The sequence below is a fragment of the Aptenodytes forsteri genome, unplaced genomic scaffold (assembly GCF_000699145.1).
Source record: "Aptenodytes forsteri isolate BGI_AS27 unplaced genomic scaffold, ASM69914v1 Scaffold93, whole genome shotgun sequence".
Classification (NCBI taxonomy): Eukaryota; Metazoa; Chordata; class Aves; order Sphenisciformes; family Spheniscidae; genus Aptenodytes; species Aptenodytes forsteri.
Window position 1 is genome coordinate 2,743,109 of NW_008794665.1, and position 22,054 is coordinate 2,765,162.

The following is a 22,054-nucleotide window of genomic DNA, read 5'->3' on the forward strand; positions in this document are numbered from 1 at the left end:
TTTTTTTAATGTTGGTTACTGCAAAACAAAATAGTAGGCTGGCTAAATTTTAGCTCAAGAAAACAGTTGTAGTCCAGTGTGTTTTGGGCTGTTTGCTTCTAAAAACCTGAGGCATAGAACTATGTTGAGATTCCTTTCTATACTGTTGCTTTTGAAGTTGATCATGGATCAAGAACTGGTTTACTTCTGTTTTGTCTCTGTTTAGAACGTATTTTAGAACTATATTTGCAGTTTTGGAATTCTGATGTTTAAAACAACAAGAACAACAAATATTTTTTTTTTTTGTCAAACAAAACCGAAATCTAGTATTAGATGGGTGATTTTATTTATGTTTATTAGAAAGTGTCCTGAGCATCTCTGGATGGCATAGGCTGGCTTTTGGCTTTCGGCCATGAAGCTGATTGCTGCTGAGGGGCTGACAAGAGGTTTGCTGGTGGGCGCTGCAGGAGTGATTGGCCTCGGCAGGTGCCTGATCATGAAATGTCTCTCCTGCTCACCTCCCCCTCTGTGAGCTTCCAAATGAGCTTCCCAGAGTATAGAGTAATGGAACTAAGTAGGAGGAAACATTCCTGGTTTGGCAATTTCATAGGTTTAAATCTGCTTTGTAACATCAGAAAACTCCCTGTTTTGTTGTAGCTGTAATTCATGCTTGATGTTAAAAACTTGCCTCATACTGTAAATAGAGAACTAAAACAGATCCATCAAGGATTTCAAGAATGTTTGTGGTGCTTAGAAGTTAGTTTGATTCATAAGTAGCCTGTTTTATAATTTTAATGCCATGCTCTTCCATGCATATCTCTTGTTGCATCGATTCCATTTGTTTGCATGTGTACGTTTAATAAAGGTGTGTTTTAAGGATATGCATTTTTCCTACTAGGTTTTCAGCATTAGGAGTTTTTTGCTTTTGCCCATCAGTTTACTAGTCTTTTGGTATTTAAGCATAGGTAATACTGTGGTTCTGTGACTGATGCCAAATAATTTTACTAAGCTAAGGCTAAACTTGCAGTTTAAGAACAAAATCGCTCATGCAGGACAAAAAAAGCTGTACAAAAGAAGTAATGATTTATAAATAACACTCCAAAATATCCTATATCTTGGTGCCTACATCTTTTTATATCTTCTGCATCTGTTGGATTGTTCAGAATCTGGGTGGAAAAAATGCAATAAATTGAGTTAGTTTCCATTGTGCTAAGGAATATGGGGACCCTTTCTTTTAGTTTTGATTCTTGCATCAGTGGTAAAACTCTGCCCTGTAGTTTCAGTACCACTTCATTATAGGCACTTCACAAACCAAGGATGCTGGCCAGTACTCTCAGGAAAGACTTGTGCTCTGGCTGAGATTTCCTAGAAGTACCAACCTCACTTCTCTTGGTTACTCAGATCTCTTATCTGAACTCAGTAGGTGTTACTTGGAAGTCTTATCCAATGTATCTAGATAAGCAGATTACTGCTCTGGCATCGCTCTGCATGTGCAGCTCTTCAGACTCTTCTCCAGTAATTTGTTCGTTCAGGTGTGCCTGTGACAGCCTCACCTATAAGGCAGATTCAGTCCCCTGCCTGCACGGCAGGTCTTGTGGACATAGCCAGGGGCTTGTCACACTTCTCGGGACCTGTCTGCTTTTTTCCCCATCTCCAGGGTGCACTTTCCAGCCATATTTTTCAGGCATTTTCAGCCTGGGGTTTTGATGAAATGGTTTTACAACTGTTTCCCATGTGCGCTTGCAAAGAGTTTCATCCCCAGTAAGCAACAGTTTAAGAGTGACCTCCTGAAAGTCAGGCAATTAGTTGTGGGTTGTTGTGAGTTGGCTACCGGAATCAAACAAGTGTGGTTTTTTTTTTTTTTATTAATTTGTTTTATTTTACACTTCTTTGAATGGTAAGCCCCCCCCCGCCCCTCCATGAAAATATTATTCCTGAAGTCTGCTTTTGAAGTCTTACTGCTGAATGTGTGTAAGTTGCTTTTTTACATCACGAATTATGATGCGTGAACATCATGCGCATTTGCGTACATTTGGAGAGAGCTAGATTTTATTCACTTCAGCAGTCCAATCACAAAGCACAGTGATCCATTTGACCTTTAGCTTTTAGCACGCTTTCGTTCCTTTACCTTTTCCAGACCTTGCTGACAAATGTCAGCATGCCATAACGTATCAGTTTAGGCATCTGTTTATGGCAGGTTCCACCCTTCCAAAGGTTTGAGGAGCTTCCCTATAAATAACTGTGTTGGTCATAGCTTTCTATATGCTTGTAGGGTTCCCTGATCTGTGTTTTATAGTAACAGGATCTCTTAGCTCACAATTTAGGTATGAACACCAAATTTTGGAGGAATTTTGGCTTTGTTGTTGAAGCCTTTTGTAAAAGGATGCACCATACAAGTTGTAATTCTGATGAATTTAGCAAGTCAAGAAGCTTTTCTGAAATCAGTGCATCTCCTTTTTCCTTTACCTTCTACTTTTCTTCATTGCATGGGACTTGCGCTGCTAACTTTCCTTTGTTAGCACCCTTCGGTTTCAACTCTGGGTAAAATTGCTCTGTTGACCTATGATGCTGAGGGACTGGCCGCTATTTTGAATCTGAGAGACGACAAGTCTTCCTACACCTCGGGCTTCCCCTTTCACCAGAATAATGTATTTGATAGCATAGGATTAACACCAAATGGAAGGATTTTTCTGGTTTTGTTTGAATTTTTTGCTATTGTTTTTAGTTGCTGAAGATTGCTACTGCAGATGTCTGTGGGACATAAATTGACGTTGAAAAATGCCAGCCATGATCCACTGAATGTGAAATTTCCTGCTTTCAGTCTGTCAAATTACACATTTTTGGAGTATTGCATTTGCGTTTGTCTTGCAGCATTAGGCAATACTTTTTCCTCTGTTAAAGTATTTTATCTTCAGATGCTGTCTGATATGCGTGTCACAGCTGTCATGTATTACAGTCTCTGAGATTTTTAGGAAAGCCTTAGCCATATCAGTTAGGCTGATGGGACACTTTCTACAGGTTTACAGACAAGTGACTGTTCATACACAAATGCAAAGACTGAGTCCCTAGTATTTCACTTATTTCTACTGCTTTGCCATAGACAGTTTTCAAGACCTAGCCTCACTTCTCCTGTTGGAGAAATGAATGATGTGGAGACTGGTGGCTGTACTTTGCGGTTGGTCATTGTCAAAAGGAACCACAAGGAACCAAAACTTCTTGGTCCTTACTGAATGAACTAAAACAGAGGCAGTTAAAAAACAAAAGAGATGAAAGCCTTCCTTCTGCCTCCCTTTGAGAAGACACCTACTAGAGCATGACCATGGCCCAAGGTGAACTCTTGGGAATAAAGATGAAGTAATTCTGCTGTTTGTAGCGCTTTCTTCAAGGAACAGACTCGTGCTTGCAGGCAAGGGAGAGTTGTGAGGTTTTGTATGCACAGCACAAACAGCTACTACTTCTCTGCTGTAAGATAGGAAATACATCTGGAAACAAAGAGGGAATTTGCACTGTCCAGGACTGCTCTTTGCAGCCGGCTATAAAATGATGAGCAGATTGAGGACCAGGGATATAAATCAGTGCATAGATCTGACCATGTGTTGCTTTATTTCTGTTTCTGTTCTTGGGAATGAAGCTAGTTGAAATTCAGTGGCATCAGATGAAAAGCTTAATTTATTGTTCAATCAAGGTCAATAATGTGAACTTTACAAAGGTTTCTATTGCAAGACTTATTTCATTCAAGTGGACCAAAGGCAGTTGAGCAGAACTTCAGCAGTGACCTTGATCAAAGAGGCAGACTGGTCAAGAGGCCTTTCTTATTCTGGTCTGAATATACTGCGGGTCACTGGGGGTTATAAACCTACTGAGAGAAAGGCAAAACAAAGTCCTGTAACGGGTCTGTCTGTGATGTTGAACTTTTGACTTTCTAGTTGTTGCAGCTGGGGAAAAGTCAGCTTCACTATTAATGGGGAAAATCAGCTTCACTATTAATTGTCTTCCATGCACGTGACCAGTCATTGACAAATACATAAACTTTGAAGAGATTGAGATGGAAAAACTAGAATGGAAAAAGCTGGTTTACAGCCTTCCTCTCTCCTCTTGTGAGAAAAATTTAATATCTGAAGAGAGAAGAGGCTGGAACTTGGCATCCAGGAAACTCTGTGTGCCTATCCCTGCTTGTGTCTCTTGGTGAATGTGCACAGCTTCCAGCCAGCAAAGTAGAAGTGGAGTTTGATTTTGAAAAATAGGCAATACTGTGCAATACTTTTCCTGTCATTCAAGTGAAATAAGAACAAGAACTTATAAATATTGCTTCATCAGAAAGAAAGATAGTGCAGCAACTTTCACAGGGACATACTCACAAAGGAGAAAATAAATATATATTTTTCTTTCTGTGAATAAGATATTGTGGTCCTGTGTTCAGAGAATATAAACTTAAACCATCCAAATTTCTCATTTACCATTCTTGTGATATTTCAGCTTAATGACGGTGGCAAGGCAGCCCGAGCACACGTGGGGATAGGTGATGTGGTTCTCACCATTGACGGGATAAGCACGGATGGGATGACTCATCTAGAAGCACAAAACAAGATCAAGGCGTGTACAGGCAATTTGAACATGACTCTGCAAAGGTAAGATACCTTTTTCTTTTTTTTTTTTTTTTTGAAGAGAATTAATCATCATCGTAACAGTTGTTTGGCAGATAAAAATGTGTGAGTGGTTTGGCAAAGTGCATGGAGTTAAGTGGCCGCAATTGAAAGATATGCTGCTGTAGCCTGAAACGTGTCTTCATTTATAGCATTTTAGAAAACTTATTAGATGTTAATTATGTGAGTCAACAAAGACCTTCTCCAACCTTCTGTCACCTGCTCTACACTGAATGAAGTCTAGTTCCTCTTCCTTTTGAGATTCAGTTTTATTAACACTTGTTTAATTAAAAACAGGTCTTATCCAGGCTCTTTTTCCCTCCCCCTCCCCTGACTGACTAGGGGCACTTCTTTTTTGGGTCAAGTCCTACATCGTCATTTTTAGTAGCAAACAGAATGATGGATTTAAACAGTTAACCCCTGAGGTATATGGATGAAAATACTGCAGCTCAGAGTCACGGAGAAATGTTTCCCAAAGCGATACTACCGTTTCACAAAGTAGCTGCCTCCCTTTGCTAGTTGCAGCATCTACGGTAGAAGTTACAGCTTGATCCAGTCTCCCCATTCCTGAAACATACAGTTTATTGAATCTCAGCATACCGCTGTCAGCCTGGGACTATGTTTTGGGAGGGGTTGGAAGAAGGGAGCAGAATGCTCACATGTGGGTTATTGGAACTGAAGCAGGAAGAACAGCAGCACAAACAAGAAATTCCTTCGAGCTCTCAAAAGTCTCCCAGGGCTAAATATTGGCTTTTATTAGAAGACTGCTATTTTTATTTAATATGATGTGAGTGAGCATCTTGGAGGAGGATTGGCCTCTGAAGCCATCACATAATGAGAACCATCTTTTCTTGTTATCAAAGAAAACAACAGCAGTTGCACCCCGTGATTGCTGTTTGTGTCTACCTTCAGCAGTGCAAAGGTCCTTGATGAGTGTTGGTGGAGGCCCATAACAGTATCTCCTTACCAGTTATTACCTTTTCTGGCAAATGATCCTGCCCTTAACGAAAGGACCACCTCTCTGAGAGTTCATTTGTATAAGAATAAGAGAGATGACATGGTTGTAGGTCTGACAAACGTCCATCTCTCCAGTGTGGTGGTGCTTGTTCCCAGCCTTAAGTGACGTGTGGTTGAACGGTTGTGTGGGTGCTTTCTTTTCCAAGAGGCTACAGTTCAGCCCTGCTTGTTGTTTCTTGTTTTTTTCCTGTTGTCCTTCTGTACTTTGGTCCTTAGCTACCCTTAATAAGGGATTCCCTTTGCTCAGCCTCTGAGGAAAGGAGTATCTTGTGGCGTGGTTCATGCCTAGGGCATCTTCTCGAGTGAAACTTGTAAAGTTGGCATTAAAAGTTTCTTGATGAAACAGGTATTATACCAGCTCATCAGAAGAATCATGCATTGTATCTAGTATGTCACTTGCTTTTCTGTCTCCCAACAAGGTAGGCAGGTCCTTTAGAAATGCACTTTCCAGGAGCCCACTGAGTCACTCCAGCAGGCAGCTGGGAGTGTGGGGATTTGGCCCACTTTCTCCTGTCACCATAAATTGATGGGCAGGGTTAATATCAGATATAGGAAAGGAATAGCAGGTGTGTCTTGGTTAGGCAATCACTTGTCTGAGGCTGCTTCTGGTTGGGTGCAGGGATGAGTGGTTTGAAAATCGGAATTAATCATGAGTTAGCCCGGTCCCCTTCTGTTCTCACCCTTCCTACTCAGCGTAGCATCTGACTCACCAGCGTCAGCTACCTGACAGCTGAAGGCTAAGTCAGGATCAGACTAGCAGAGATCAAAGGAATAGCCTCGGTCCCAGCATCTGGGGGTGGGACAGATGTCCTGTCTTGCAGCTCTGCTGGTCTGCAGTCCCATGGTCTCAGCTGTTTCTAATTCTGCGCAGATCCCATGAAACCAAAGCCGTAGACAGTGCTCTCCTGGCTCCTCTGCCTGTGAAAACTTCCTTGCTCCAATTGCTGTTTAGCAGAAGATTTGTTTCAGTTGTTTATTTGTTCTTTTTATCCTGGAAGAAAGTGATTCTTGGAGTCAGACTGGCTCACGCTAACTGCAGATGCTGGCTGCCCATGGGAAGGACGGCTTGAGACTATAAACAGGGTGGCAAGATAAGCCATTTTACTATTGAGGGATCTCCATAATTATATACTTCTGATCTTGCCTCTTCTCCCAAAACTAAACTAAATTAAATATTTTGAGCTGTTATTGTTCATGTGCAAAGTTAGAGATGCTATCAATGTGAAACTATGTTGGCCTTCAAAATATGAGTTGTTGCCATAGATAGGAAAATCTAAGACTTATCTAATTTTTTTTTTACTGCTTTTAATTATCTTCAGGGTTTTTTACACTTCCCTGAGCTTTTATTTACTTCCACACAGACTACTAATAGCTTGACCTACAATGCAAGAATGTTGAGGTTAGTCTTGAAAGCGTATATAAATTCTTTGATACTGCCCTAGTTTGCTGCTGCTTTAAAGGACCATAATGATCAGTTGGTTAGCGGTGTTACTTTGAGGTCCAAGAAAATTGGAAGAGTGTTACGGCTTTTGCACTGTAACCGTGTTCATGTGCTGTTTTATGAAGGATGTCAAAGAACTCAGTTTGATCAAATTAGTCGTAGGAACCAGAATATATTTTGTAAGTCCAGTTTGGTACGTTTTTGGTGGTAGCACCAAGTGACCTTTATTCATGATAAATTGTAAGAAGTACTGTGCATTCATCTGCGGATGCCTGCTTTACTCTTGATCAGTTATAATTTGACACAGATTCATGTGGAATATATGGAAATTAATATAGCGGCGCAGACTTAAGTGTAATGTGAAAATAATGGCAATATGGCAATATGGGGAAAAATGGCTGGGTATGCCACCAGCCTCACGGCACGTAAGAGACAGGGCTGGTTGTGCTGTTTGCTAGGGAGAGACTAACCAAAATAATCAGTAGTTATTTGAAAAAGAAACAGGGTTTTGCTCTGGCTTTTTAGTTTTTTGGGGTTTTTTTGTGAGGATCAAAATGATAGTTGGTAAAAAAGCAGTGGTACACCCTAGGGATTAGTAGGCCAGTGAACCCAATGGGTCCCATCTGAGATTGATGGGCTCCAGCATCCCAGTTTGCACAGTGGCCGAGGCATGGTGACAGCCTGCCTTTTAAAAGCTACGAAGGAAACTTCGTGAGTCTACGTGGCAAAGGCGAGAGAGGAAATTCTTTGTGATTAGCTTCCTTATTACAAATATTTTAACTTGTTATGCTTTTGTACTGCTGGTCAGGTTTTCACTTGACTTCTATTCTTTATGTGCAAAGTGGAAAAAATAAAATGAAGAGAAACAAAATAGAGGGCAAGAAGTAGCTTGTCTGGGAGGTTGGAAGGGATATTTAAAGCAATGCCTTCAAAAGCTTTACTTACAGGTTTAAAGCAGTATATTTATGGAGGCAGATGTGCACATACCTTTTGTGGAAAACCAATTTAGATGTTTTGTAACTTGTAAGTGAATGTCGGAAAATATTTGAAGGGCGAATAAAAGGTCCCTTTTTTCCTGTGTAAGGCAATATCACATGTTGGGTTTTTAAATATGGAATTGTTCTCTGTCCTTGGAAGGAACTGAAATTACAGCTGTCACAATTGCAAGTCCACTTTACTTAAATAGAAATAAATAAAATTGTGCTTGCCAGCCATGTACAGTAGTAGGTGGCTAACATTTGCATGTGTTGTCAAGTATTTTCAGTTATATGTTATTAAAATTAATTAGTTCTGTAAACAAGTCTCGCTGTTTATTATGAAGGTTATAATTTTTAAATTGTGAAATAAAAATATAATTTTGGTGTATTTGCTAATTTTTAATATTAGATATAGCTTAAAATTCTGGGGGGATTTTTTTCTTTTTTCTTTTTGTAACATGCAATTTTAGGTTACTGATAGTTTGTGGGTTTTTTAATACAATAAATTCATTTCATAGGGAATTTTTCTTTGTATGAGTCCCTCCCACCCTGAGATCTTGGTCTTTTGCACCCCAATATTTTATTCTCAGTTAAAGCCCTTTCCTAGTTCCCATGAGGACAGATGGAAACCAGATGCTTGCTTTTTGGATATATTTTCAAGTTCAGTAACTTAGCATGCACTTTCATAAATAAATCTGTAAGTTGCTGAACAGCTAAGAGCCACCACCAATTTTAAATATTGTTTTTGGGGACTGTTTCTCCAGACTCCTGCCTTAATGATTCTTTGGAAATGAGAAAGATAAAGAATTGTGTATTTCTACTGTTACATGAGATCATGATACCCATGAAACTTCTGGAAAAAGTATCAGTGAACAATACAAGGATTAAAAAAACCCCAAAAAACAGAAAAGCCTGGAAAGTTGTTTTTGCTTTTATAATATAGAACTTATTTAGCTCTCTATTTCATAAAACAGATCTGCACAGCTATAGTGTGCATTGTAAAGGAATTTCTTTCATCTCTCCCTGTGAATTCAGTCATTTAGGACAAAAGGCATTGGGATGGCTTGGCTTGGGAAGTGAAAGGAGGATTTTCAAGGTTGTTTACCTCTCTCTTGCTATATTGCGGTGCTTCAGAAATCTTTTTGGGTGCTGTAGGTTGGCAATGAGCAGTTACTACAGTTCTGCTTCCAGCTCTTCAATGGATGGCTTTATGGATTTTTGCAAATGCACGTGGGTGTTACAAAGCAATAGATGAATTTCAGTGATGGCTATGTTTGTTTGTTTGTTTTTCCCTAAACCTTTTAAAATCACAGGTGAGGCTAGGGCCTGTTGGGTAATTTTGATGTCCATGTTAACAGGACTCAGAGCCAATATTCAGATGAGCCTTAAGGCTGGGTTCTGCAGTTGGTAAACTCAAGTGTTAAAAACTGATGCTTACTTTATCTTCCTGCCTGAGTATGAATCTTTATCATACCATTCTCCCTCATCTTTTCAGGTTTTCGTTCAGGAAACATGAAGTCTAGACTTCTAGCTTAAGAACAGCTGAAATTCTCATGATTTGAGGTGGGGTAATAGGGAAAAAATGTTATGGATCATTTGATTTCTATTTTCTAAAGTTATTTTTCAAGTTGTCCATTTCAGAAAGGGTTCTCTGCAGTAAGACTAGCTCAGTATGCTTTTTACTTAGTATTTTTATTGTTCTCAGTCTTGCTTTTATTAGAAAACAATATAATGATATTAACACATTGCATTGAGAGCCCTGCTCTGCTTTGGAAATGCACAGGAGGAAGAGCGTTTTGCTGTATAAGGAATGTGTGTTCTGACAATCTATATGGACAAAATGGATGATCTTGTTCTTATTTTGAAGACAGGGAAGTGAGGTGCCTTGATGTAGACCAGGTTTTAAGAAACTGGAGTCCTTTGCTCCTCAGGTGTTGAAATATTCACCTAGTGTAGGTTAGCTGTAAACTATTTAATTTCACAAAGATAAAAAACAGCAGTGTGGGGAATGGCACCATGGATCCCAAGAGCCAGCCTTAGTCACTGTTACAGGGGGTTCTGAAGTCTTAAAGTTTGAATTGTCTCCATAGAAAGGTGAGAAAATAGTATAACTGCTAAATAAAATGGCAGGAGAGGCTATTCTAAGAAAAATAAGAGGAGGAGCAAGCAAAAGAATACAAGTATAGAAAGGATTTCAAACTATTAACAATACAGGCTTCACTTAGATGATGGTTAAAACTCATGCTTTCAGGTTTATGAGCTATGGGTTCCTTGGGGTGGATATTTTGTTTCCATAAACCATATAAGGATGAGCTTTAAGAAAGCTATGATAAGAATGCATTCGGAAGTCTTATTTTTGTCCAACTTTGGTTTACTAGTCATCATCATTTCCCTTACATAGGCATTTTGACTTTAGTTTTGTTCTTCAGTGATTTGCTTTTTTAGCATATAGAAGAAGGTTGGTTGTCCTGTGCCAGTTGAACATACACAATAAATCGGTTGAAGACATCCCAAATTCTGAGTATTTTTTTTTTTTTAAACCTGAAAGCAATTTTTTTCTGGAATTCTTTTTCCTTTAATATTAATTCTTGCATAACTCTTCTTTCAAAGATGTCAAAACTGAGTGTTTGTTGATTAAGGAAGTAAACAACATTATCCCTTTTCAACTGAGAGAGTTCAGACAGAAAAATTACAAAACTCAGTAGAGGTCATATGGCTAGGAATATATGAACAAACTGTATTTTTATAGTTTAGCTGCTAGTCAAAACCTTAGGCAACTTATTCCTCAATCCTAGATTGTTACCCTCAATGATTAATATTAGTTTTCAATAATTATGCCTGAAAATAAACTGGCTGAAAAATAATGCCTCCCAAACAGAGGTTCACTTCTCTTATTTCTCTATGTCACTAAGCTTTGGGATGGTGGTTATTCCAGGTAGCTCACTCAGTGGAGCCCCATGTAGCCCTGCAAGACTTTAAACGTTCCTGTTGAACGTTGTTATTAACCACAGACTTTTCTGAAAGTTTCAGTAGAAAATGCGTAACCTATTTCTGATCTGTTGCTGAACTTAAACAGTCATGGCCTCCTCTCCTCCAAATGCCAGCGTTCTAGCAACTTGAGGCCTTATTCTCTGGTGAACTTTTTTGAGGAAAAAAAAGAATTGGCTGTCAAAGTTTTTCAGTAGTTCGTAAGCTCAAAGCACTAGAGTCTTGGGGAATGAATCTAACCAGCTTAACGATGCAGGTACGGATCTGCCTTGCTCCGCGTATTAAAATTCCTGAGTCTCTTTTGTTTTATTGTATTATTTTTATGTAATTGCGTGGAAAAGTGTTTCCAAAGAAGCATTCAGGTTACAAAGCCAGGTATGCAGAAATAGGAAAATGTGGTAATAGAAGAGTCTCCATTAAAAACAGAAATGTGTTACTTATGGCTCCAGAAGAGAGCCTGCATGACCAGGAAAGAAAAGCAATAAGGCAAAGCAAAGTAAAACGGCCCTCAGAGTTTATTGGTTAAAAGTATCTGGTGATTTGTTCTGTAGTCCCTCTCATAATCTCCGAATTCTCTATTTCAGCAGCACTCAACTCGCATGTTTTCAGAAATGTGAACATTTTTGTTGAGGGGGTGGAAGGGGAGGAGAGCTGTGCCAGTGGGGCTATAATGGGGGGGGTCAGCCTGGAAGGCAGGTGGACATGAATATTTGTATAGGCTGCTGGCACTGGTCTTGGGAGCTATTTCATTATGGAAGTGTAAAGGACCGCATGTGCATCTGGTGTGGGGCTGCCCAGCCTGCCAGGCCCTCGTCCTGCCCGCTTTGGGGTTTGCTTTGTGGCTCCGGGCTGCTGAACAGGGCTGAGGAGAAATGCTGTGCAGAGCTGGGGCTTGCCTGGCCCACTGCACTCGGCAGCGGCCGACAGAGATGTTCGATACATGGCTTGTTGAGGAGGAGGTGATCCAAGGTTGCGTGCCTCACGGCATGAAAATCGCCAAATGCTTTTGTCAGCCTGACCTTTGGGTCTGGAAGTAACCTGACCTGCAGGACCAATGCTGCTGTGTGATGTACAGTGAGCGGGTGCTGCTGAGAAAGCCGCTTTTAATCTGCAAATTAGCAGAATGTGTTTCCGAGGCGGCATTTCTTTGAAGTAAATCCCGTGAACTCTGTGCAGGCTCTTCAAATTTTTGTGATCTTTGTAAAAGCCAACTTCAGCACTTGGAGGTGAGGCGTTGCTGGTCTAGAGCCTGGTGGTTTTCACCCTCTCTTGGCTCTGCTGGTGGTGTCTTATTGAAGACTTCCTTCTCTCCTTAGAGCGTGGGCTGGTGCCTTCCCAGACATCTGAGACTGGCTGCTGGTGTGTGCCTAATGTGTAGGGTGACAGTGGACCTGAAGCCTTCCAGGCTTATACCCTTGCATCTTAACAAGAGCTTTTCTAAAGCTGAAAGGGTTTTGTGTGTGGCTTTTTATGCTGTATATTGCAATGCAAGCAACTGAGTCACCTTCGGTCCTCTTGTTTTATCTGGTTTTATTGGTTTGCATGGCAAGGTTTTGGTAGTGGGGGCTACAGGGGTGGCTTCTGTGAGAAGCTGCTTAGAAGCTTTCCCTATGTCCAACAGAGCCAATGCCAGCCAGCTCCAAGATGGACCCGCTGCTGGCCAAGGCCGAGCTGATCAGTGATGGTGGTAGCACCTCTGCAATAACGTATTTAAAAAGGGGGGGGGGAGGGAGACCCTGCGCAATTGCAGCTAGAGACACGAGAGAGAATATGTGAGAGAAACAACTCTGCAGACACCAAAGTCAGTGAAGAAGGAGGGGGAGGAGGTGGTCCAGGTGCCAGAGCAGAGATTCCCCTGCAGCTGGTGGAGAAGACCATGGTGAAGCTGGTACTTCGTTGTAGCCTACGGTGAGACTCCAGTGGAGCAGGTATGCCTCTGCAGCCCATGGAGAGGAACACAGTGGAGCAGATATTCACACTGCAGCCTGTGGAGGACCCCAGGCTGGAGCAGGTGGATGTGCCCTGAAGGAACTGTGGCCTGTGGAGAGTCCATGCTGGAGTAGGAGAAAAGCATGAGGAGGAAGGAGGGGTAGAGAAAAACTGTTATGAACTTAACATAACTCCCCAACCCCCTGCGCAGTTTGTGGAGAGGAGGTAGAGCAGTCAGGAATGAAAAAATGAAGTTGAGCCTGGGAAGAAGGGGGTGGAGGGGCAGAGGTGGTGTTTTAATTTGTTTCTCATTATCCAAATCTATTTCAATTAGCAATAAATTAGATTAATTTTTTCCTGTTTTGCCCATGATGGTAATCGGTAAGTGATCCCCTGTCTTAATTTCGATGCTTAAGCTTTTCCATCTTATTTTCTTCCCCTGTCCTGTTGAGGAGGAGGAGTGAGAGAGCGGCTGGGTGGGGTCATTTTTTATTTTCTCATTATCCTACTCTGATTTGATTGGTAATAAATTAAACTAGTTTCGCCAAGTCGAGTCTGTTTTGCCTGTGACAGTCATTGCTGAGTGATCTCCCTGTCCTTATCTTGATCCATGAGCTTTTTGTTATATTTTATCTCCCCTGTCCAGCTGAGGAGGGGAGTGATAGAGTGGCTTTGGTGGGCACCTGGCATCCAGCCGGGGTCAACCCACTACACTGGTTTTGAAATTAAGCAGCGCTGGGTAAAAAGTTGTCCAAAGAATTCAAAGCTAGTGAAGATGCTGGTTTCTTCTTTGCATACAAAGATGTCTTGGTGCATAAGTATTTGCATTATTTTTTTTTTTTTTATTGGAGGTAAGGTAGAAAACTTTTGCTCCTAATTTAGCAGCTGAACAGGTTTTGCTGGCTAAGCATGCCTTTGGAAAGCCTGCCCACAAACTAAATAAATGGAAGGGTACAGCTCTTGCTTCCAGCTGGAATTCAAAATCTTTTGTTGTGCACAGCACTTTGGTGCGCATCAGCTAGCAATTAGATGAACCACAAAACATGCTGCAGCTAAGTGAACCTGACAAACTAAAGACTTGCCTGGAAGTTCAAAGGAGAATTGCTGGGATGAAAATGGAAGGTTGCGGGGTAAAAATGAAGTTCAGTGACTTTTGCAGGATCATACCTACCCATCTGCCAGGAAAATGGGTGGGAGTGAGGACTAGTTAAGCAATAGCAGCCTTCCCGGGGATCATTACAGCTGCAAAGATCAAGATTTGTAAAGGCGGTTCAGTTTCTTGAGGTTGATACAGTATGTAGTATAGGAACATAAACACGATAGTAAATATAGATAATGGACAATGCCAGGTATCATGGGTAGATCGTGATTTATTGTCAAAATGTTTACTTCAACTGTAAGTTTACAGACATTTTTTTACTTTAATTTGGGTTTGTTTTTTTTTCTTCCCCCTACCATATCATTGATATACAAACACAGAAGGGGGGGGGGGGGGGGGGACCAAAGAAAGTGAAGCAAAGGAGCAGCCCTGGAATTAAACATTTATTTCAGTGAGGATTGAAGAGGAAACACACAATGTGTCTGGGGGTGGTTTTTTGTGTGTGTGTTTGCCCCCAGAGAAATGCAAAATGTGACCTTTGAGTTGCAGCAATTGAAGCAAATTTACCATTATGCTTTTGGGGTTTTGTCTACATCCTGTATCGTGGTGGACTGAACCAGAGGGCAGTCAGATTAGGAGGATATTTCAAAACTCCACCTTCATTTGTGTGAAAACAAGGAGGTCATTATGAAGTAATTGCCTCTCACAAGCTGGGAGCCTGTAAGTTCAATTTGGGATAAATTTTCAGGATTCCTGCCCTCATAGTCCAAGTCCTCAATGGAATAAGGGTTGGTCAATTGGGAGGCTGCTTGGGAGGATAGCTCAGATGTTATAATCAGCAGAGCCTTATAAGCAGCTGGGTGGGAAATGAGTGGGGCATCACTATGTGAAGGGTAGCGAGTGCCTGAGGGAGAAGGTTTGCAAGTCTTGTGTAATCTGAGAGTCCCTCACTGAAAACGGAGGGAGAAAGTGTTGGATCCCAGAAGTTCCCACCTGTTTGCAATGGATCAAGTGGAAGCTAAAGGGTGTTAACCGGTTGTCCCGCTTTATTTCCTTAACCGGTGAGAAATGTCTGTGCCTTTGCTTTGTACAAGTTGTTGCATAGCACAGACGTCTGACAAATATGGCAAAATCTAATGCTGCTTTGTCTCTTAATTTTTTTTTTTTTTTAAATTGCTTGTTTTCAGACAGGGAAGTAAAGATTTTTTTTTTTAAAGTGATTTAAGTGATTTTGCTGACCCTATAGATGTTTGCTGTAAGGTCTGAAACCACGCATATTTTTCAGATATGTAGGGACTAGCCAAAGAGTAAATGTTTATCACCTGTTGTTATTATATGGACTGTATTTTTAATTCCTACGTTTAAGATAGATACAATATATCCGTTATAGATACTATAATCCGTTATAGTTCCACTGTAGGGATTAAACTACTCTGATGTACTCTGATATGAGATGTTTTTAAAACAAAGATTCAATTGCTGAAACAAAAAATATACAGTGAAAAAGATTATATGAGTCTTAAAAGTGGTTTTACACAAGCAGATCATTAGAAAGGTAATAGTTTGGGCTTGATGATTAGATGTACAGTAGTTTAGAAGCCTGTTTTCACTCTATTTTAAAACTAAACTAAAACTAACCTGTATTCTAGCTGAGATCTGATATGATTGATTTCTGTCTGTGAAGACAGGAACAAACAGTGATGATTTATTCAGATACATTTTACCTGAAACGGTGTACCTCAGTAAGAAATATCTGGACATTAGAGCATTGTTCTTGATCTCTGCATGTGCTGGATGGCCAGTATCCCTCAGTACGCAAGGTGAGGACTACTTTGCAGTGCTCTGCTTAGTGGGTAAAAGACAAATTAATGACAAATTAATGCTTGTGATTTAAAATAACTTTCTGCAATACCAATAACGTTCTCCTGTCTTTCAGAATTCAAAAAAGCTGAGTTGAGGGAATATCTTTATGGGCAGTAGGGAATCACCTAATGCACTCCACGTGGTTCAGTTTGTATGTTCTTACTGTAAGCAAGAACTAACCTTTGCAAGCTGAAATTTAACACAGAAAATATGTCTAGGTTGATTGTGGTGGTAACTAGTGTTACTAGGAGTCTGACCACTCCCTAACAGAAATCTGCAGGTTGCAAACTCCTCAAGTTAGTTTTGCTTGTCTTTTTAAGTTGATGTACATTCCCGGTGTTGAAAAGCCTTTTCATTGCTAGTGAAGGGTGGAAGCAGAGCATGCGATACATGCTCAAACATCCCCACTTTGGAGAGGTGCAACTCTTCCTAAGCGATCTTTAACAGCATAGATGCTTCTAAGTTGCAGATCGAATTTATTTCCAAAACATGAAATATATGTATTTTAGGAATGCAGGAACAAAACTAAGCTAACCTTCATTATGGAAATCTAAAAAAATCTCTTGAAAACCACAGGAGTTAATTTTGCTGACTATTGATATCTGTGATGTGCAATAAAGCTCCTATTTAATGGGCAGAAGTGCCAATGTCCTACATGAGGGGAAAGCATTTACTCTCAGCTGACAGTGCAGTACCAGATCAGCCTTTCTGTAGTCATTCTATCCCAGGTGCTTTGGGCTACACCACCATTTTCAAGACCTGTAGTGGCCACAGAAGTTTGCTTTCTGCGATTTTTATTTTTCCTTATCTCTTCTCCTCACATAGATGATGCTGAAAGGTGTGTTTGTTCTGGGTTTTTTTTTTTGGGGGGGGAGGAAGGGGAGTTGGGTTTTGGGTTTTGTTTTGGTTTTTTGTTTTGTTTTTTTTGTTTTTTTTTTTTTTAAGGAAAAAGGCAGAAATTGAGCTATTGAATACTTCAGATTTTCATGGCTGATAGGCAAGCAATGTTGTTTGTTCTTAGTGTCATTTCCTGATTAAGTCCTGCTTTTTAGTTATTCTGAGGAAAAGGTTCATAGCTGTGCTTCAGGAAGCTCTTTTGGTAACTGTTTTCCTCCCGTTTATAAATAATCCTCAGAGGGGAGTGTAGGATTTTTTTTTTCTTTAATGAGTTACAGCAAGCCATCAGAAAAGTGATATTCTTAGGATTGTGTTATATTTTGTTTCATTTGAAGTGATCTTCATGGAGTATTATTCTCCAGGAGGCCTTTGATGCAATTCTGGCTTTCATTTCCTTATTTTCTAATGGACTTCTGTGGTATTCACGGTGACAGTCACAGATACTCCATAAGCACTGCAGCATAATGTAGCAAAAATGCTTTTTTTTGTTTCTCTAGTAATATTACCTACTGTGTACGGCAGGTAATTACAGCTTTTTTTAAGATGCTGTATTACTTGCAAAATGTTTTCCATTAGTGATCTTGCTATTTCAGGTGTTATTTTATTTGTCAGAGCTGATTTAGTGGTTAAGCGTAGGTTTTAGATTCGTGATTTCTAGTTCCATTTCTGGATTTGCAGCAGACTTGGTTTGGCTTTAGTGTTTTATTTCCTAAAACTAGAAGATTCCTCTTTTTCTTGTGCAGATAACCTTTATCTACTGTTCACACAGTCAAATTTGATCTTAGTTGATAGCTGTTGAGGCTCTGAGGACTTCAATAGAAGATACTAAGAAAAATAAAGTATCATGATGATCGTTAAATCAGGGATGACTGTTACCAGTCATTTTTGTTTAGTTCCTTGTGAACTAAAGTGTCTGTGTTCTCCCTCCAAATATTTTCTTGTTGTTAAGAACCCGTAGGCAAATATTGATTTTTGTACTTATTTTTACATTTTGGTGATGATGTAAATCTGCTTTGAACTGTTAAATAATATTTAGGTTTTGGAATGCACACAGGTTTCACTTCCTGAAGAGAACTGGCCTACAACAAAATAAAATGAGAAGAAAGGTGCACTCTTGGATGCTCTGGTGCAAAACACTGTAGAGTTTCATTGCCCTGTAAAATAGACCTGAGAGTTTCATCTTTTAATGCTGCTGTTAGTTCAATATTAGAAGTAAAATCCAGCTTTGCTGGGTGGTTGAATAACACAGAGCTGTGTATATATTGATTTTTACATCCCCACCACCGCCTCACATTTTCCGATGGGACGTGTTTTGGCCTGATACTGAATAGGATCTGTTTCAGTGGACGTGTTCTGGTCTGAACACTAAGCCTGAAAAATAATAAGAGAATTGAAAAACTGTAGGGATGGCTTTATCTTAGAGGAGTGTATTGGATCAGTGAACCTGTTAGTCCGGTATCCAGACCCGTTGTGGCTGGTATCTGATGATTCAGCAGAGGAGGGGGGGTGAGAAGTAAACCATGCCTTTGTAACCCCTGCGTGGTGAAAACCTGGGTGCTTACACAAGAGATGTGGGTTTGATTATCATAAACACTTGTAACTAATAATTAAATTGGGGTCTTATGGGTGTTGTTTCATATATCTATCAACACGACTCTTGTCCCAGACAGGCTGACAACATCAAGGTGTTTGTGCTGTGTGCAGATGGAAAGTATTTTCTCACATGGACTTTTTTAATTGCACTTTCCTCCAGCTTTGTGCACATTGTATCCCCACTTTCACCTAATGCATGGTGAAACTGTCAATTTTCTATACCCATTTCTATGCACCTTTTCCACTTTTGGCAGGGTCTGCACCAGATCTGAGCCTTTGTCAACTTTGTGGTTCGAGACCTGAGCTAGGAAGTATCGAGGATTCACCTGACACTTCAGATTAGTCACAGCTGAACCCTTATTTCCACCAGAAGAACAAAAATGCACTTCGTCTTTGCAGTTGCTCATGTGCACACTCATGGAGCTGCAGCAATTTCTGGTCTTGAAAGGACTTTGGTTCCCAGCTGGGGCAGAGCCCCAGAGGACATGCTTTCCTCCTGACCTCGTGGCGCTTCTGGTGGAGCCCTTCTGTGTTTGAGCCTCTGCCTAAAAAGTGCTTGGAAGGAAAAATTTCCCTTCCTTCCTGTGATGAGTAAGGAGGTTTGAGAGACCCTACCTCAACTTCATAAAGGTTTTGAACTGCCCTTTTAACCTGCTGCTTTTGTTTTGTGTTTGCTCCACAATCCTGTGTCTTGTGCGTGACCTGACACCACCGGCTGCTGCTGGATACGTCAGATCCTTGTTCTCCCCAACCCTGAGGCAACTAATCAAGACCAGGGAAGTGTTTGACACTGCCAACTTCAGGGAGCTCTGAGAAGTGGGAATGTGGGCATCTGGATATAGATTGTAAAGAGAGCAGAGAGGGCAGAGCAGGATGAAAACAGCCTGTGTCTTGCGCGTGACCTGACACCACCGGCTGCTGCTGGATATGTCAGATCCTTGTTCTCCCCAACCCTGAGGCAACTAATCAAGACCAGGGAAGTGTTTGACACTGCCAACTTCAGGGAGCTCTGAGAAGTGGGAATGTGGGCATCTGGATATAGATTGTAAAGAGAGCAGAGAGGGCAGAGCAGGATGAAAACAGTTGTCAGGAAGAATATTTCATCCTCATTTCAAAGAATGAGGATGCTTTTAAGGAAAGATAGTGTAACTCTTAGAGGAAGAAGGAAAAGACAAATAGCAAACGTGAGGGAAAAACAGTGAAAATGATGTGGCACATCCTCAGCACAGAGATGTTAGAGTTGGTTCATATCATTGAATGACTGTCTTGTCTTCTGCCAGAATATAAGATGACAAAAGAGTTGCCTCTGCTTCTGATCCACAAAAGTTTAAAACCAAAAATACTAGCAATAAATGTATAGGGATGAAAGGAAAAAAAAAAGTTATTGCAGATATTTCAAGAACACTTTGGGCAGTAATTTGCCCACTGAAAAATTTGGGCAAGTTTGCTCACTTGCCTTAGATGCTCAGAACAGGACTCGTGTAGCTACAGTGGAGGAGTTGTGCCTGCTTGAACCAGAACTGAATTTGGACTTTTTTTTTGTTTTACTTAATGACATCTACTGCACTTATAAATGGAGTAAATTATTCTTATTCTTGTTTATTTTCTCAGTTTAGGTTTAATTGAACGTGATGCTAACAAAGTGTTTGGTGCATACTTTGTAAAACGTTGGCGCAAGTTTAAGCTTTAGCTTTTTTCTAGCATTCTTGTGGACTGTGTAAGCTGAGCGGAGTCGGTCTGTTAAAATGAAATTTGCAAATGATTTCAATCTCTGTTATGCTTAAATTCACAACAGATTTATAAGCTTTCATATTTTGGGATCTTCAGTATTCCTCTTCATGCCTTACAACTTTTACGTTTATAATGTCTACTGAGTATTTTTCTCCACAAATTTGGCAAGCTTTAATTTCCTAACATTTCTAATTCTTACCAAGATACAACTAAAATATTACTAAAAAACCCAAACCAAACCAAAAAACCCTGAAGGTTTTAGAATTTAGTTTTATGAGGGTATGACTGAGCGTGAAAACTTCCAAAATAAAAATGGTGAAATCTGAGAGGCCATAAGCCATTGTCTGAGACACACACAAACTTCATAAAGAATTTATGTCAATAGGTGAGACTGTTTCGAAGCTGGTGGTGTTGCTTTCTGTTTGGAATAAAGTCTTCACCGGGCAATTAAATGGGTTTTCTGAGTGGCAGTTGTTTTGGGGGGCTTGCTTTTTTTGCCTAGTCTGTTGTTTGTGTTTGAGCTATGACTGACTGCTGCTGTACAAGAGAGAGCATCTTGGCAGAAGGGAATGAATTATGGAAATAATGTGAGCTTCAGCAGAGGGGACTTTTAACACTTGTTTAATGTCTTTTGGAGGGAAAATGACCAAACCCGGGGTAGTTAGTCTATTGACCATATAGTATCCTTTCAAACTACTAAGCTTCTATGCGAAAAATGGAATGTAGAATACATTCTTAAAATGTATTACGGAGTTTAGGAAGCCAAAGTTTTAATGAGCACAGTCACTTCAGAGATAACTAATGCTTCTCGATTACTAACAGATTATTTTTCCTTTACATACAACCGCTCCACGTGAGCAGACTATAAGTTTCAGTGACACATGGAGTCACTAAAATACATGTACTGTGCTAAGTATAATGTATAACAGTTTTTGCAAGTACAAAAATGTGTAATATTTTCCATTCAAGGCCTCTCAAGTACTGAAATTTATAAGTGTGCCTGCTGTTGATAGTGATCTTGGAGTCCCTTGGCCAAGAGAGTTGCCAGTTATCTCCTTTCCAAGTTTTGGAAGGAAGGTGATGGCTCGACAAGTCAGTCATTTTCCACAAAGTCTTGTTAACCCATAAGAGACCACCCCATTAATGTGATAGTTAAGTGAATGCTGGGACTAATGTTTTTGTGCTGCATCTCTTGGAGCTGCCTACAAAGAAGCAACGTAGAATAATTAAATTATAAAGAGAGTACGGTTGTGGGATTTTTGTATCTATTGCACTTGGCTGAAGTGAGCTTTCCTGGACCAGAAAGCTCCTAGCACAACTTGAACGAGTTGGAGCAAGGGCAGACTGAAATTCTCGTGGCAGGGCTGCTACCCTAAGGTGGCACAGTGCTGTGAACGGATATCTTGGGCTTACGTAGAAGTTGGGACAAAATCAAGTTTCAGCACAACTCAGGTAAACAATACTGTCATGTAAAAAAAAAATCAGAAAAAAATCAATATTAAATCTCAGTTATCATATAGAAGGTATTTTGACAGGAAATGGGACTGGGGAGAAGAGAATTAGATGTCTCGTAAGTGAAAATTGCTTCCTGCAATTCCTAGCCACCTGTATGAAAAGCTGTTAGGGTTGGGGTTTTTTTTTAGGATCCAGATAAATTTCAGAACTAATATTTTGAACAAATATTTTAAACTAATCAATAAAATCTATGGGTTCCTTTATTTTTTTAACAAAAACAAACAATCCTTACATTAGCTGTTAAGTATTTTAGTGACACTCAATGTAGTTGTTGCAAATAAAGAACAAATACCGCTTACAGATTCTGTTATGCAGAATGCACAGAGGCCCAGAAGGCCAACTGTATCCTGGGCTGCATCCAAAGAAGCGTGGCCAGCAGGTC

At 40.3% G+C, this 22,054-nt stretch overlaps 1 protein-coding gene across 2 annotated transcripts in view; it reads left to right on the forward strand.

The window, feature by feature from the left end:
• Nucleotides 1-22,054, forward strand: part of PDLIM5 (PDZ and LIM domain 5) — an 86,526-nt gene that overhangs the window by 38,643 nt on the left and 25,829 nt on the right. For both annotated transcript variants that reach the window (XM_009273540.2, XM_009273541.2), the window contains exon 3: nt 4,456-4,607. In XM_009273540.2, coding sequence (XP_009271815.1) covers nt 4,456-4,607 — 152 coding nt within the window. The remainder of the gene's footprint in view (nt 1-4,455; nt 4,608-22,054) is intronic.